Here is a 16317-nt window from a genome sequence, read left to right as displayed (position 1 = left end):
GAGGCTCATGTGGAGCATAAACACCACACTGACGTGTTGGACTGAATGGCCTGTTTCCATGGTCTAGACATAGAGGCTAATTCTACGATTGGAATGGCTGGAAGAGTCAAAAATGCCTGGAGAACTTGCCAAAGATTTTTTTTTTAAACAAGTAGAATGTGTTAATAAGGGATACTGTTTAAGTGTTGACCCCACTCCTGTAGGCTTTTTGACTGCCAAGTTACCTAATATCTGCCTTAGCTTTCTTACAGTGAAGTGCATCATTGTATGGTTATTTTGAAGATTGAGGGGAGCTTTTCGGTCATTACGGTAATTATTTCTTTGTTGAAGGAATTAATTCGGTAAACTTTGGTGTGGTCTGTCTTTGTTTAAAAAAAAAAGAAAATGGGGGCAGAGATTGATTACATTCTCTCCATGGAGAGGTAACAGGAAAAATAGGCATGATTGTCTGAACGCTCCTTCAAATCAAATAAGCGCGACTCTGAAGATAGTGCAGCCCATCCTTAGTTGAACAGCCATCTCTCTGCTGAAAGGTTGACTTAAATCAACCATGGGATTATCAGGACTATGGGCTGTGAACATGTTCTCACCTCACTGGAGTGTGATGTGGTTTAAACTGTAGACTAATTGAGTGACTTAGATCTCCTGTACGCAATCGCTATGTGAAAAGCTGCTTTTCTGTAGAGGAGAATGCCTAACATCCTGGCAGCGTTTCTGTGATGAAGGAATTGTTCAGCTCTTAACCAGGTCATTGGAAACTCCGACATTGGTTACCCCTTTGGGAAGTTGGATGAACTGAGGTCTGGCATCCTGGACAGCGTGAGAGAGAATTGATGCCAAGCAGAAGTGCAAAACTATTGGAAGTTTTCAAAGACGAAAGGTGATAAGTGGCAAATTAGTCCAGTGTAAAATATTAGGAAACTAATTTGACGTTTGGAGAGAGGAATGAGAGTGGTGCTGAGCCAAGATTTTGTTCCCTACCTGAACATTGCATGCTGACACTGGAACTATTTAAAAAATATAAATATAGTTCTTAGAAGGGTTACATTAAACTTTTCCAAGTTATTTATCACTAAGATCTACTTATTGCTAGTGAGATTGTCTTAAATTTGCAGGATGCCAAATCACATGCTAAATATGAATGAGATTAAGGAGTGCTATCTGCATTCCCCTCCCACCCACACAAACGATGAGCTTTTGCCTAAAGGTGCTGGAGGTAAATTGGTTTTCCATTGTGATGGAATGTTACTGTAAGCAGTATTAATAACTTGAGCTGCCAGTGGGTTATTCTGAGCAGGAGCCCAGTAGTCTCAAAACAACAATTCACCACACCTTCGGATAATAGTCACATCTTCAACATGCCCTTGTTTGAATGTCGCATCCAGATGGCTCTGGGTGCATTCGTGGTGATGTGCCATCAAGGAAACTGCTCTGTATATTGAGAAACTCAGCACTGAGCTCTGTATTTGTTTTGGTGTAAAATCTTGATCGCCTTGAAGAGTAAAGGTTTAATTTTAAAGCAAAATCTAGCACTTACCCCCATTTTGAAATGGATTTTTTTAAAGATTAGCATGAACAAACCCTGTAACATTTTGCCTGCATTCATGCGGTTAACAAATGCGGCTTAATATGTAATTAATGAAGTGTTTGGTTAATGTTGCGAGAATGTCACGTATAAGATGTAGCCTAGATTTTCCTGTCAGAATAGCAGTGAGGCTAACGGCACTCGCCATTAATTGTACACGTGGTACAGCAACTTCAGACAAGGGACAAAAATCCAAATGGCGCTGTCTGATTTTGCCATTGGCTCAGTGTAAGCAGCACCTCAATCTCTGCCTCAGCAATGAAATTCATTGAATGGCGTGAAAATGTGCGGTAGATACAAACTAAACTTGCCACGATGTTACATCTTGTCCATTTCAGTCTATTTTAAATGAGCAAGCTGGAATGATGAGGGTACTGTTTGGCAAGGAGGGAAATATTAGCTAGGCTTTTTGCTTCTGACCTCTAATGACTAACCACTGCACCAAAGTACATGTTGTCATGATTGGGCATATTGCTTTACTCCAGTAATTGAATAACCTGCCAGAATTTCCTGGTTAAGGTTGTACGTAAGTGAGGGACCACTTGAAGCACCATTTGTGGAACTCTTCCAATGTGAGTTGGTACTTTTACAAGAGCGTGAAAGGGCGGTGGGGGGGGTGGAAACTGAAGTTTGGGTGAGGGGTGGGTGCAGCGGAAGAATTAGTTGGCCCATTTAACCACCTACTGCTGTATTGATAGATGCTCTTTTATAAATTGATCATATTTGTTCTCAAAAGCCCCAGGCCTTCCATTATGTTGCCTTATTGCAGAGTGATTTGTTTTAGGGATTTATTAGCACTTGTACATCTGTAATGCATTATCCTCCTAAAATGTTTGTTGACTCAGCTAATGGAGAATAAATTGAGCATATGTGTTTACTGATGAGCATTGGTGTCCAATGATTAAATAGATTGTTCTGGTATTTGAATTACCAATTTATTTTGATTTCTGGCGGAAATTAGGGGTATCATGTGGGGACTAATCTTGGCTTGAGTCTCCTCAGCAATATGGAGAGATATTAAGTGAAACTGAGATTGTGCGAAATGGCTTTTGAAGTGTAACTACGTGCTCAAAGTGCAAAAGAAATGTTTTTAAAAAGGAAAAGCACAACGGGATATACTTCCATCTTGAGGTGGGGGTACAGAATGAGCCATTGCCCCTTTCTGCACTCTAGCCAATTTTCTATTCCAAAGGAACATAGGAGCTGGAGGAGTAGACTATTCAGCCCATTGAGCCTGCTCCACTGTTCAAACAGATCATCTACCTCTTAGCCATTTTTCCAACTATCCCCATATCCCTTGATGTCATTAGTCTCCGGAAATCTATCGATTTCTGTATTGAACATGCTCAATGATTGAGCTTCCACAGCCCTCTGCAGTAGAAAATTCCAAAGATCCACCACCCTCTGAGTGAAGAAATTCCTCATCTCGGACTTAAATGGCCCGCCCTTATTCTGAGACTGTGTTCCCTGTTTCTAGATGCACCAGCCAGGGGAAACATGCTATCCACATCTATCCTGTCATACCCAGTAAGAACTTTGTAAGTTTCAATGAGATCACCTCTTGTTCTTCGAAAATTGAGAGAATACAGGCCCAGCTTCTTCAGTCTCTCCTCATAAGACAATCCCGCCATCCCAGGAATTAGACTGGTGAACCTTCATTGCACTCCCTCTATTGCAAGGATATCCTTCCTTAGATAAGGAGACCAAAACTCTGTACACTACTCCAGGTGCGGTCTCACCGAGGCTCTATACAATTGCAACAAGACATTGAAGCCTTGTTGCATCCCCCTCACAACATATATTTTCACCTACATTTTGTGCCATCAACAAATTTAGAAATATTACATTTGGTCCCCATATCCAGATCATTTATATAGATTGCGAACAGTTGTGGCCCCGCCACTGACCCTTGCGGTACCCTACTAGTATAACATACTGCCATCCTGAAAATGGCCTGCATATTTTTACCTGTTTTCTCTCTGTTAACCAATTCTCAATTCCTACCAGTATCTTACCCCCAATCCCATAAGCTCTAATTTTATTTACAAACCTCCTGTGTGTGACCTTATCAAAAGTCTTTTGAAAATCCAAATGCACCAAATCCGCTGGTTCTCCTTTATCTATGCTACAAGTAACATACTCAAAAAAAACTCCAACAGCTTTGTCAAACATGATATCCTTTTCATAAATTCATGTTTACTCTGACCATTCATGTTATTTTCCAAGTCTCCAGTTTCACATCCTTTCTAATAGATTCTAACATTTTCCCGACTACTGACATCAAGCTAACAGGTCTGTAGTTCCGTTTTTTTATCTCCCTCCCTTCTTAAATATTTGCTACTTTCAAACCTGCAGAAACATTTCCAGAATCTCTAGAATTTTGAAAGATAGCCACCAATACATCCACTATCTCTCTAGCCACCTGCTTCAACACCCTGGGATGTAACTCATCGGCTTCAGGGGATTTATCAAACTTCAAACCAATAAATTTTTCAAGTTCTACCTCTTTATTAATATTATTTCTTTCAATTCCCCATTTTCACTACTCCCTTGGTTCCCTAGTATTTCTGGGAGATTTTCTGTATCTTCCTCCATGAAAACAGATGCAAGGTAACTGTTTTGTTTCTCTGCCATTTCCCCATTCTCCATTATAAATTCTCCTGTCTCCACTTGCAATGGACCTTTGTCCTTGCTAATCTTTTCCTTTACATATACCTAAAGAACTGTTCGCAGTCCACCTATGTTACTCACCACTTGCATTCATATTCTCTTTTCCTTTTCTTTATCAGTTTCTTGGTCATTCTTTGTTGGGTTCTGAATTGCTCCCAATCCTCAGGCTTACCACTTTTCCTGGCATCCCTATAAGTCACTTCCTTTGATCTAATGCAACCTTAACTTCATTTGTTATCCATGGTTGATTCACCTTTCCTGTTGGGTTTTTGTTTCTTAGGGGAATGTGTATTTGTTTCAGACCATGTAATACTTCTTTAAATACTAGGCATTGCCTGTCTACTGTCACATCTTTGTGTATTTTCCCAGTCCACCATAGCCAACTTGCCCTTCGTATCTTCATAATTTCCTTTGTTCAGGTTTAGGACCCTAGTTTCAGAATGAACTATACCATTTTAAAACTTATTTCCTAATGGCTCCTTTACAGCAAAGTTATTGATTAGCCCTTTCTCATTAGATAATGCTAAAGCTAAAATAGCCCAATCCCTAGTTGGTTCCTCAACGTGCTGCACCAGAAACCCATCTTGTACACACGAGGAATTCACCCTCCATAGCACTAGTGCTAATTATGTTTACCCAGTTGGTGTGTAAATTGAAGTCACCCATTAGGCAGGATTTTTCCATACCCACCCGCGGCGGGTCCCGGCCATTATTACTGCATTATCCATGTTATACACAGCTTTAACTTCCTGATTTATACCATGCCCAACGTCACTACAGTTTGGTGGCCTCTAAATAATTCCCACCAATGTTTTCTGTCCTTTGCTGTTTCTTAGCTCTGCCCAAACTGATTCTGCATCTTGATCCTTCGATCTAAGATTCTCTCTCGCTAATGTACTGAATCTCGCCCCTTATTAACAGTGCTACCCCACCTCCTTTTCCGCTCTGCCTACCGTTCCTAAATGATGAATATCCCAGAATATTCCGTTCCCAGTCCTGGTCACCCTGTAATCATGTCTCTGCAATGGCAATTAAATTGTACCCATTGACCTCTGTTTGCGCCTTCAAGTTGTCTACCTAATTGTGAGTGCTGTTATCCATTCAGATAGCTTGCCCTTAACTCTATCTTTTTAACGTTATTCTGCATTCTGACCCTATTTGATGCTTGCCTTTGCTTTGTCTGCCTTCTAACTTCACTTACCACTTTTCTACATCCTGTTACCAGTTTTGCTTCCCTCCAATCTGAGCTCCTTCTCAGGTTCCCGGCCCTCTGCCATTCTAGTTTAAACCTTCTCCAACAGCACTAACAAATCTCCCTGCAAGAATGTTAGTCCCGATCCTGCTAAAGTGCAACCCATTCATCATGTACTAAGTCTCACCTGCCCCAGAGCCAGTCTCAGTGCCTCAGAAATCTGATGCCCTCCCTCCTACACCAATTCTCCAGCCATGTGTTCAATTGCTCAATCCTCCTATTCCAATGCTCACTAGCGCATGGCACTGGGAATAATTCTGAGATTACTGCTTTTGAGGTCCTGCTTTTTAATTTCTTTCCTAACTCCATAAAATCTGATTTCAGGCCCTCATCCCTCATCAAACCTATGTTTTGCCACTAATATGGACCAAGACCTTTGGCTGTTCACTTTTCTCCAGAAGGAAGTCCTGTGACATCCTTGACCCTGGCACCAGGGAGGCAACAAAGCATCCTGAAGTCATGTCTACGGCCGCAGAAATGCCTGTCTGTTCCCCTAACTAACGAATCCCCTATCACTTTAGCACTTTTCTTTCTCCCCTGCTGTGGAACTGAGTCAACAGAGATGCTACGAACTTGACTCTTGCTGTACTCCTCTGAGGAACCACCACCCTCACCGGTATCCAAAATGGAAAGCCGGTTAGCAAGTGAAATTAACTCAGGACTCCTGCACTACCCGTCTGGTTCTCTTAGATTGCCTGGTGGTCACCATTCTCTTTCTGCCTATGTGCTTCAAACCTGTGCTGTGACCACCTCCAAACATGCTACCAATGTAGTTTTCTGCCTCATGGATGCACCACTTATTCCAGCTGTCACTTGATCTCCAAAGCCCAGAGCTCAAGCTTTTGCAGATGATGGCACTTAGTGCAGATGTGTTTGTCGAGGACACATGGTGTGTCCATGACTTCCTACATATCACAGGAGGAACATTCCACTCCACCGAGCTGCTCTTCCATGAAATTCAGGGGAAAAGCAAGTGAGCTGGAATATAAAACTGCTAACTGGTTTTTACTATTACCCTATTTACTGTCCCCCAAAACACACACGCCATTGACTGATTTCTCAAGTGTGGTATCATTTGTAAAGTGATCAGGAAATAATAGTTGCTTTCATAAATGATCTAGTATTTTGTAATTGATATATGCCCTTAATTACACTTGCAATGACTATATGATGCCCTTTCCAGTTAGCAAGGGAAGGTTAACATATATAGATGCTACTGATACAGATGTACGTACCTTTATGAATTTAAACTGACTGGAGTTCATTATCCTGTTTTGCATTAAACAAACCAAATAGTTTTTCTTAGTAAGGAACTAAGTCTATCTTTTAGCATTGAGGAAGTCTACTGCTGTCCTTGCATTCCTTGCCTCGCAACCCTTCTCCAACATCCCCACTCCCCAGCCCCATCATGATGGCTGTGGCCTGTTAGGAATACAACTGATTCCAAGCTTTCCTTTTGTTTTCAGATCCCATTTTGGATCACTGGGTGCCAAAAGATGCTTCTCGCAGTGATTGTGTGAAATTAGTAGGCTACGTGGTTTGTAACTGAATGAGAGAATTTTTAATCCTTGCTGCCTGCTTGGTTATCCAACCCCACAGCATTTTGAAGCATTACAGGCTATGAAGGGGAGAATCAGCTTGTGCTCATGAGCCTGACTAGCATGCTGTGATTCCCTGCTGGAAATTACATATCAGATGAGGGCCAGTTCTGTTGCCTTGCAATAGTTTATGCAGCTACTGGTGGTGCTCTTCGTATGAAAGCAAAGAACCTTGATTAAGTTCTAGAAATGAATTCTCGAAAATGGAGTGTTTTTTTTTTCATTTTGGAGTCTTCAGTGTCATTTTTGTGATCGGAGATGGGAAATGTGACTGTTACAGTGACAATCTGAAGTGAAACATGTATACAGTTGCACATTATGCACTTGACTATGCAGTCATGGATTAGAACAAGATTAGAGATTGTTCTGAATATCAATGAGCTCTCAAATTGGTTACAAATGTGCCAAAGCTGCAGTTGAGAATTACTGATGTTTTTGGGTAGTTCGGTCATATTAGGACTCCTGTAAAAAAAAATAAAAATAAAAAATACTGATATGCTTTCATCAGAATATTTCATCTGCACAAAAATTGAGATTATTTTGCTTTGGACCAAATAACCAGGAAACGCTCTAAATTGCTCTCGATTCTTGTATTGTTCTGAAGTAGTATTATGTACACCTCCATTAATATTTAATATTTTTAGATTGTTTGCTGGCCTCACACGTGGCTTCACCTTGCTGTGTAATAACAGTCATTCTTTATTACAGTCATGAAAATGTTCTTGATGATTTGTTGTGGTTGGGGCCTTTCCTTTTAAAATGATGCTTTCTGATTTGTGGCTTCCACAAAGTGTGAGGGATCAAGTGTCTGACTAGCAATCATTAGATTTTATGTCTTTGAAATATGCTGGAATTATTTTGTGGAGCTAACCAAGGGCTCAGTTGTGTCACTGATCACATTGGCCATACAACTTCAGGACACAATGGGGGAAGAGAGGAAGAGACTGACGTACCACTTCTTCTGTTTGACATATAATTGGAGTATAACACCAGTGTAGGATCAATAGAAGTCTGAGAACATTCTGAGAGCTTGTTGGATTTTGTGGGCATTTCATATACTTAAGTCGAGTTTTTAGAAGCTTTGGAAAGTGTTCTTCTGCCCAGTGTTCTGAATCCATTGTTGAAATTGAGCATGGGGCAGAATTCTATACCTGAAGGAGCAAAGCTGTCTCCCAGATATGAGAGTCTGATTCACAGCCAAGCTTATGAACGATGTATCGATAGCTGTGAATTAATGATGAAAGCATTGATTTGACCAGAGCTGATATTAAAAAGTATAACTGACTTGAAGTTTCAATTGGCATTTGATAAGACTTTGGGCTTTAAATAGGATTACGGGCCCTAGAATTAGTGGAATAATTAGCCAGTCTAAAATTCCAGTAGAACATGGAAAATTGATACAAATAGAAGGAGGCATGTCTGGAGATACTAACTGTGGAGCTCTGCATAACTTTCTTCTAAATTGCTAGCTTTTTAGACTTTTGTGTTTAAAAGAAAGAATGAATTAATAAATACCAAACATTTATACCAATGTGACTTGGTGACTATTGTAAAGGGAATTCAATGCATCCACAGAGGATTGGGCATTTTAAGAATTATGAAGTAAGGAATCATGGAAGAATTTTATGGGCTAAGGGATGATGGTAGAATTTTAATTTGCTTAAATGTAATTTACATCACAACAGAAAACATGGAGATATGTGCACCAAGTGAATGGCTGACCACTGGAAAAGATGACAAAATTGGAGTAAGAAAATGACTTTAATGTATTGAGCGATCATTCGCTGCATATGCAATCCAGGCTGTATTGAGAGGGCATGAGGGTAGCCGAGACTGGTATTTCTTAGGAACCAGTATGCTGTCACCGAAGTTGGGAAACATTGTCTTGCATGCACTTAGATTTATTATTTGCTGTTTTGTGCTTGCTGAACATTGAGCCATATTTGTTTGTTTGCCATTGGTGGAAACATCCTAACCCAGAACACCAAGAACAGCAGGTTGCGCTGTTTGTAAAATAGTGAGAATGTTGGCTGAAACTTTAGGTGCAGCTGAAACCCCATAGTAAGCATCTTGTGACGATGACAGAAGTTAGAATATTCTAATGTAGGGCAATGTGGATACAAGCAGTTTATTGCATTTAGCTATGACCTCAGAACTAGAGGACATGAGAACTAGACCAGGATGAATCCTTTCTCTCCCCACCCCCCCAGCTCCCACCAGTGCAGAATTGGTTGCATCAGAACCAGTGTACTAACTGATTTGTTTAAAAGAAGCTAGGTGAATATGGAATGGGGATGAAGATTGGAGACGTACATTATTTATTTTATCATGTAATGGTATGATTTCATTTGTTTGGAGATGATTTGTCTTGAGGAACAAAATATGTCTGGTAAAGTATTGTTCATAATGTTGATATTCTGGAGTCTTTGCTTGATTACTTTAAGGGTGTGGCAAGTAAGGCCACGAGGAAATTTGAGTTTTATCTTGGAACGTTTACCCTTATTTGCTTTCTTGGGATGAGACCCACAACTTATTTTATGGGGCCGAAATGATGGCCTGTTGGATTTTTTCCCCTCTTGTTTTTCATGCTGCTTTGTAAACATGCTGATCTGATCAGGATGATATCAAAAGGAATGCAACACGTTTGGATACAAAAATTGAAAATTGGTTAAGAGTGAGCATTTCCCTGAAACAGAGAGCATGTTTTATATCGTCATGTTACGTGGTCTCATGTTATTACAGGAAGCCTTTTACTTTGAAAGCTATGGTGGATATTTGGGGCTGTGACTCAAGAAGCCTGATTTAGTTCTCTATCCCACATTATATGCAACCCCCATGCCTTTAGATAGTGTTGCGGGAACAAAATTCAAATTTTATTTTTTGCCTGTACATAATTGCAAATAACGCTCAGACGGCTCCGAGGTTATATTTTTGAAGGACCAAAACCATTAATTAAACTGAAATGTAATACATTTACTGACGGCCAAGTTGACTGATTCTTAGTTAATATTTGTACAAATTTGAAAGAATGTTGAAAGTATGTGACATTATTTGCATTTTTTTTTGTAAAGGCAAAATATCTTTTATCAAGATGGAATCTACCTTTTTTCTTTTTTGGTAAAAGTCCAATGGAATGACTAAAGTCGGTTGAGCCTTTTTAAATTGTTTGACAAAATGGGTGTATCAAAGGAATGACATTATTGCATTAAGGAAAACCTTTGGACCCTGCAAGCCTTTGTATGAACATTCATAAAAATCTCAAGCTTCGGACTGCTTGTCAATAATCTCATACATTAGGTGGCTAATATTTCAGTTCTTAGTGCCTGATGGCTGTCGCAGATTTTTATCAGCTCTGAGGAAACTTGACCCAAATCATGCCATTAAAACAAATTTGATGAAAGGCTTTATTTAGTGTGGTAAAAGAAATGAATTACTAGACCTGTCAGTTAATAAAACACGCCACCTTCCTTTCTAAGTATTGCCCACTAAAGGAATAACTTTCAAGGTAGCTAATACATCAGTCTGCTCTAGAATTTGTTTCGCACCAAAAAAGCTTTTGTTTCAAGCTGAAACAGTGCAGGATCAATATAAATGCCAAACAGGGCCTTGAGACTAACGTGATCACTGAAGAAAGCTTCATATACTTAAGTATCGTCTCTTTCAACAGTGAATTGCTTGGGACTTCCGGTGAAAGTGAAAGTCTTCAAGCAGTAGCAGGATTTACCATCTGTTTAAAGCAAAAGCAGCATTTGTAATGTCTAGTGAGTTGTTCCTACCTATGCACAATAGCCTCACAAGGTTGCACAGTTTGACAAGTTAAAGTACATGTTTCACTGAAAATATGCACACAGTTATTTTAAAAGAAAATAAAAAGCCCAATTCTTTTTGGGTTTAAAAATAGGTTATATAAAGAATGAGCAAAGTTAGAGCTCATGAAACAGTAGGGACACTAGCAAAATGGATATGAAATGGTTTGAGTGACAGGGAACAGAGTGTTGGTTAATTGGTTGATTTACCGACTGGATGAAGATTTACAGTAGAGTTTCCCAGGGGTTGGTGTTGGAACCTCTGCTCTTTTCTGTTGCATGTTAATGACCTAGACCTTGGTTACAGGGTATAATTTCAAAATTTTTGGACAATACAAAACTTGGAAGTATTGTGTTCTGAGGAGGGTAGTGTAGAACTTCAAAAGTCCATAGGTTGGTGGAATGGGTGGACAATTGGCAGATTAAATTTAATGCAGGTAAGTGTGAAATGATTCATTTTGGTAGGAAGAACACGGAGGGACAATATAAAATGGTGCATTGCTAAGGGAGGTGCAATTCTAAACGGGGCACAGGAGCAGAGGGACATGGGTGTATATGTGCATAAATCACTGAAGGCGGCAGGACAGGCTGAGAAAGCAGTTAATAAAGCATACAGCACCCTCGGCTAGGGGCATAGAGTACAAAATTAAGGAAGTTATGTTAACTTTGTGTAAAACACTATGTCAGGAAGATATAATACTTCTCAATGTTATTGGAATTTATTGTCAAGTAGTGGTGTGTGTGTGTGTGCACACACGTGTGAGAATTGGATTAAAGATGGCTCACCTGAAGGTTTTGATGTAAACATGGGGGAATCTTTTTTACACAGCAAATGCTTAGGATCTGGGATGGACTGGCTAAGAGTGTGAAAGAGGCAGGTTCAATCAGGGCATTCAAGAGGGAATTGGATTATTATCTGGAAAGGAAAAATGTGCGGGGTGAAGGCAGGGGAGTGACACTAGGTGGATTGGTCCTTCGGAGGGCCAGCACTAACACAATGGGCCGAATGGCTCCCTCCTGTGCTGTAACCATTCTACGGACAAAGAACAAACCGTCCCTGTTGTTGTGGTATGTGCCTGCAGCGTGCTACTGTAATGTAAAGATGCTCAGTAGAGTAAGGGTTAACATGTGATTTGAGCATAGCACCGCCCACAGTATGATGTATAGAGCTACATGGTAATAGACTCTGGGGGAACAGTCTAGAAAGAACACTCTGGAAGCCAGGCTGCATGGAGACAACTGCTCCATGCATGGCTATACCTTGGATCTATAAATAGTTAAAGTTAACAATCAAGGGTTCATGTTTAAACATACAACTCTGCAGGATCTCATTGAGGAATCACCACTGTGCAGCATATTATAACACCTGTGATGTAAAGTTCTTAGTGGAACTTCATTCAGACCCATGTAACAGATCTGGTAACTCCAGTGGGGATGTTCTTTGGAAGCTGGAGCTGAGTAAAGGGAGCTTTGCTCTCAATCTAACTATGCTAGCTCAAAAGAGAGTTTGTTGTTAATGTAAAATGGAGATATTTAAACTTCCAGCACAAATGTCCTTCATCTTGTGTTGGGTGGGAGAAAGGAGCTGTGTGTTTATTACATGTGTTCCATCATTGCATAAATCTCAATGCCATTGCCAGTAGCTCTTGTAATATTGTACAGCAGTATGTACCATTTTACTGTTTTGCACAGCAAAGTACTATTTAGTCAGATAAGCTGTTCTTACCTAGATCTAGAATGCTTAACTATATGTGCTACAAAAATAGTTTTGATATGGAATAATATTGTGTAATGCATTAAGTTCAATTCTGAAATTTGAAGTAGACAAGATTCTAATGTTATAAAAACAAAAAACTACTGCGGATGCATCCTCCTTCTTCCTTAACCGAGGTTTTCCACCCACGGTCGTTGACAGGGCCCTCGACCGTGTCCGGCCCATATCCCGTGCATTTGCCCTCAAGCCTTCTCCTCCCTCCCAGAAACATGATAGGGTCCCCCTTGTCCTCACTTATCACCCCACCAGCCTCCGCATTCAAAGGATCATCCTCCGCCATTTCCGCCAACTCCAGCATGATGCCACCACCAAACACATCTTCCCTTCACCCCCCCTGGCGGCATTCCGTAGGGATCATTCCCTCCGGGACACCCTGATCCACTCCTCCATCACCCCCTACTCCTCAACCCCCACCTATGGCACCTCCCCATGCCCACGCAGAAGATGCAACACCTGCCCCTTCACTTCCTCTCTCCTCACTGTCCAAGGGCCCAAACACTCCTTTCAAGTGAAGCAGCATTTCACTTGCATTTCCCCTAACTTAGTCTACTGCATTCGTTGCTCCCAATGCGGTCTCCTCTACATTGGAGAGACCAAACGCAAACTGGGCGACCGCTTTGTAGAACACCTGCAAGAAAGACCCAAACCTCCCTGTCGCCTGCCATTTTAACACTCCACCCTGCTCTCTTGCCCACATGTCTGTCCTTGGCTTGCTGCATTGTTCCAGTGAAGCCCAACGCAAACTGGAGGAACAGCACCTCATCTTCCGACTAGGCACTTTACAGCCTTCCGGACTGAATATTGAATTCAACAACTTTAGATCTTGAACTCCCTCCCCCATCCCCACCCCCTTTCCGTTTCTTCCCCCTCCCTTTTGTTTTTTCCAATAATTTATATAGATTTTTCTTTTCCCACCTATTTCTATTATTTTTAAATCTATAACTGTAATACCCTGTCAGTCTTTCCACCCCACCCCCACTAGAGCTGTACCTTGAGTGTCCTGCCATCCATTCTTAATTAGCACATTCGTTTAGATAATATCACCACCTTTTACACATCTTTGTTCCTTTGTCTGTGACATCTTTTGATTATCTGCTCCTATCACTGCTTGCTTGTCCCTACAACCACCCCACCCCCAACTTCTCTCCCCCCACACCCCCCTCCCCCCCTTAAACCAGCTTACCAGCTTATATTTCACCCCTCTCCTAACTTTACTCAGTTCTGCTGAAGGGTCATGAGGACTCGAAACGTCAACTCTTTTCTTCTCCGCCGATGCTGCCAGACCTGCTGAGTTTTTCCAAGATTATAATGTTATTCGGATTTGTTGCTGACCAAATTACAAAACAAATTGTCTTCTAGGCGTTTCCGCACTTGAAACTAAAGTTGTCTAGGAGAAGGAGCTTGTTGTCAAACAGGGTCGTTAGCCTCCTTTTCCAAGCTAAAGGCCTCTCATGTCTATATTATTTCTTGGCAATATTGTTAAAAAATCTTAAATAAAATCCCCTCTTAAGATTGCCTTTGCACCAACGGGAATAGTCCCAGTATCTCAAATGTCTCCTCTTAAAAGTAATTTCCTATTCCTTGCATCATACTGGTGAATCCACCCTGTAGGGTCTCTGGCTTTAATGTTCTTCCCATAACACACTGCCCAAAACTGCACATGATACTCTAACCGTGGTTAACCACTGTCTTGTACGAGTTTCATTGGGCAGAATTTTGCCCTTGATGGGTGAGCGGGCCCCACCGGCTTGGCGGCGGACGGGGTACCGATCGCCGCTGCTGAAACGGGCCCTGCCGCCATTTTGAGTGTTGGCCCGCCCAGCGGGCCGCCCGACAGGAAGCACTATGCACTTCCTGTGCGGGGGTGGGGGAGGGATTCCCCAACTGTCAAAGTGTGTTGTTTCGTGCATGCGCGCTAAAGAGGGCACATCTCCCTGAGACTAAGTGCTGCCTCAGGGAGAGCGCTGACAGTTTTTGAAAGTTGAAAAATAAAAAAATTATTAACATGTCCCCCTCATGTGACAATGTCACACGAGATGTGACATGTTAATAAATATCACAAACTTTTTTAAAACAGGCATGAAACCTCATCCCGCCGGTGGATGAGGTTTCCTGTTTTTTCAGAAGCCCGCTGGGGCTCCTGGCCTGCCCGCCAAGGTTGGACGGGCAGGGCCTTTAATTGGCTTAATTATCCTGTCAATGGCCTTAATTGGCCATTGACAGGTCGGTGGGCGGTCAGCTGACCGCGCTGTCCCCCCCGCCTTCCTGAATATCCCATGTTATCTTCACGTTGGCGAGCGGGCCCTGCCCCCAGCTCGCAGACGGAAAAATTCTGCCCATTATTACCATTTGGCTATTATAGAAACCGGAATGCACTATTGGCTTATTGACTGGCAGTGCTCTTTGGGAGAATTATGTATCTAAAAACTTAGGTCATCCGTGCACTTCTGTGACTTTGCTTATATTTCTTAATTTTCCTCTCAAAATGTATTGCCTCTCTTTGCTAACTTGTGCACAATGCACAATTCCACGGTGTAACAAGGATGAGACTGACCAAATACAATTCACAAAGGACCCTCGTGGACAATGCACTGAATGCCACTATCAGTCTGGACTTCGATCTGGAATAGGTCTGAAAAGTTGAAAGGTTCATTCACTAACCTCTAGTAGTACCCAGTTCCCTGTGCTCTTCTGTTCTGATTTTCAGGAGAGAAGAGGAAAGAAGACCAGTCTTACTGTGAACACTTATAGGAAAGTAGATTGTGTGATAACAATGCTGTATTCAAAACTTGTCTGAGCTTGTTTCACATGTTCAGTTTGTTGGATGAGTGTCTAAAAATGTGCCCCTTTCTTTATGAATTTTGATCTTTATTGGCCTTCACGATGAAAGTATTCCTAGTCCTGATTGTGTTGGGCTCCACCATCATTTAAGGTGTTAATGAAAGACACTTTCAAAGACAAATCCTTCAGTTACCTGAAAATGACATTATTTTTATAAAATGGGATGTGTGTTTGATTTGCTTTCCAACAACTGATTCTTTCTTTCTTTCTTGCTCCAGGTTGTGAAACTTCTGAACAACAAGAGGTCTCAAGCTGTTGGAATTTTAATGTCAAGTCTTCACTTGGAGATGAAAGACATCCAACACGGTAAGCCCGTTAAGCGGTTGTTGGTAAATTCCCCGTAAAATTATTTGTCACGATTTTCCAGAATTCATTCACAGTTGTCCGCAATGTGCAACAACTTGAGCTGTTATCAGTAATATTACTTTGAAGGTAGGTGGATATGCAATATGCAGGTATAGAATAAGTGTCAGCTTATATTAAATTGATGAATGCACGTGCACGATCAACCTCAACAGTAGTAACTTGAATTGATACTTCTGTCATTCATAATTCGCCCTCTGAACAGTAAGCGTGTAACATGGCTTGTACTGTAAATCCTAAATGAAAGGGTTGAGTTTCAGTGCTTAAAATGAATTGCATGTGGATTCAAAATTACAGTTTGTAAAGGTTGGCGTGTGTCTAGAGAAAAAGGTGGTACAGATGTATTGAGTGTGAGCTTGAATATATTTCGTAAGGTTTTCATCACTTGTGAATAAATCGGCCGCTCTTTGATGTATGTTGGGCAAATC

General features: G+C 41.2%; 1 protein-coding gene across 1 annotated transcript in view; it reads left to right on the top strand.

Annotated features, from left to right (window-relative positions):
• fmn2b (formin 2b) overlaps positions 1–16317 on the top strand; it is a 399672-nt gene that overhangs the window by 153954 nt on the left and 229401 nt on the right. Inside the window, exon 7 of the mRNA XM_078557267.1 lies at positions 15745–15832. Coding sequence (XP_078413393.1) covers positions 15745–15832 — 88 coding nt within the window. The remainder of the gene's footprint in view (positions 1–15744; positions 15833–16317) is intronic.

The sequence above is a fragment of the Cetorhinus maximus genome, chromosome 14 (assembly GCF_964194155.1).
Source record: "Cetorhinus maximus chromosome 14, sCetMax3.hap1.1, whole genome shotgun sequence".
Taxonomy (NCBI): domain Eukaryota; kingdom Metazoa; phylum Chordata; class Chondrichthyes; order Lamniformes; family Cetorhinidae; genus Cetorhinus; species Cetorhinus maximus.
Note: the sequence above shows the minus strand (reverse complement) of the source record. Positions and strands in the feature narration are given on the sequence as shown.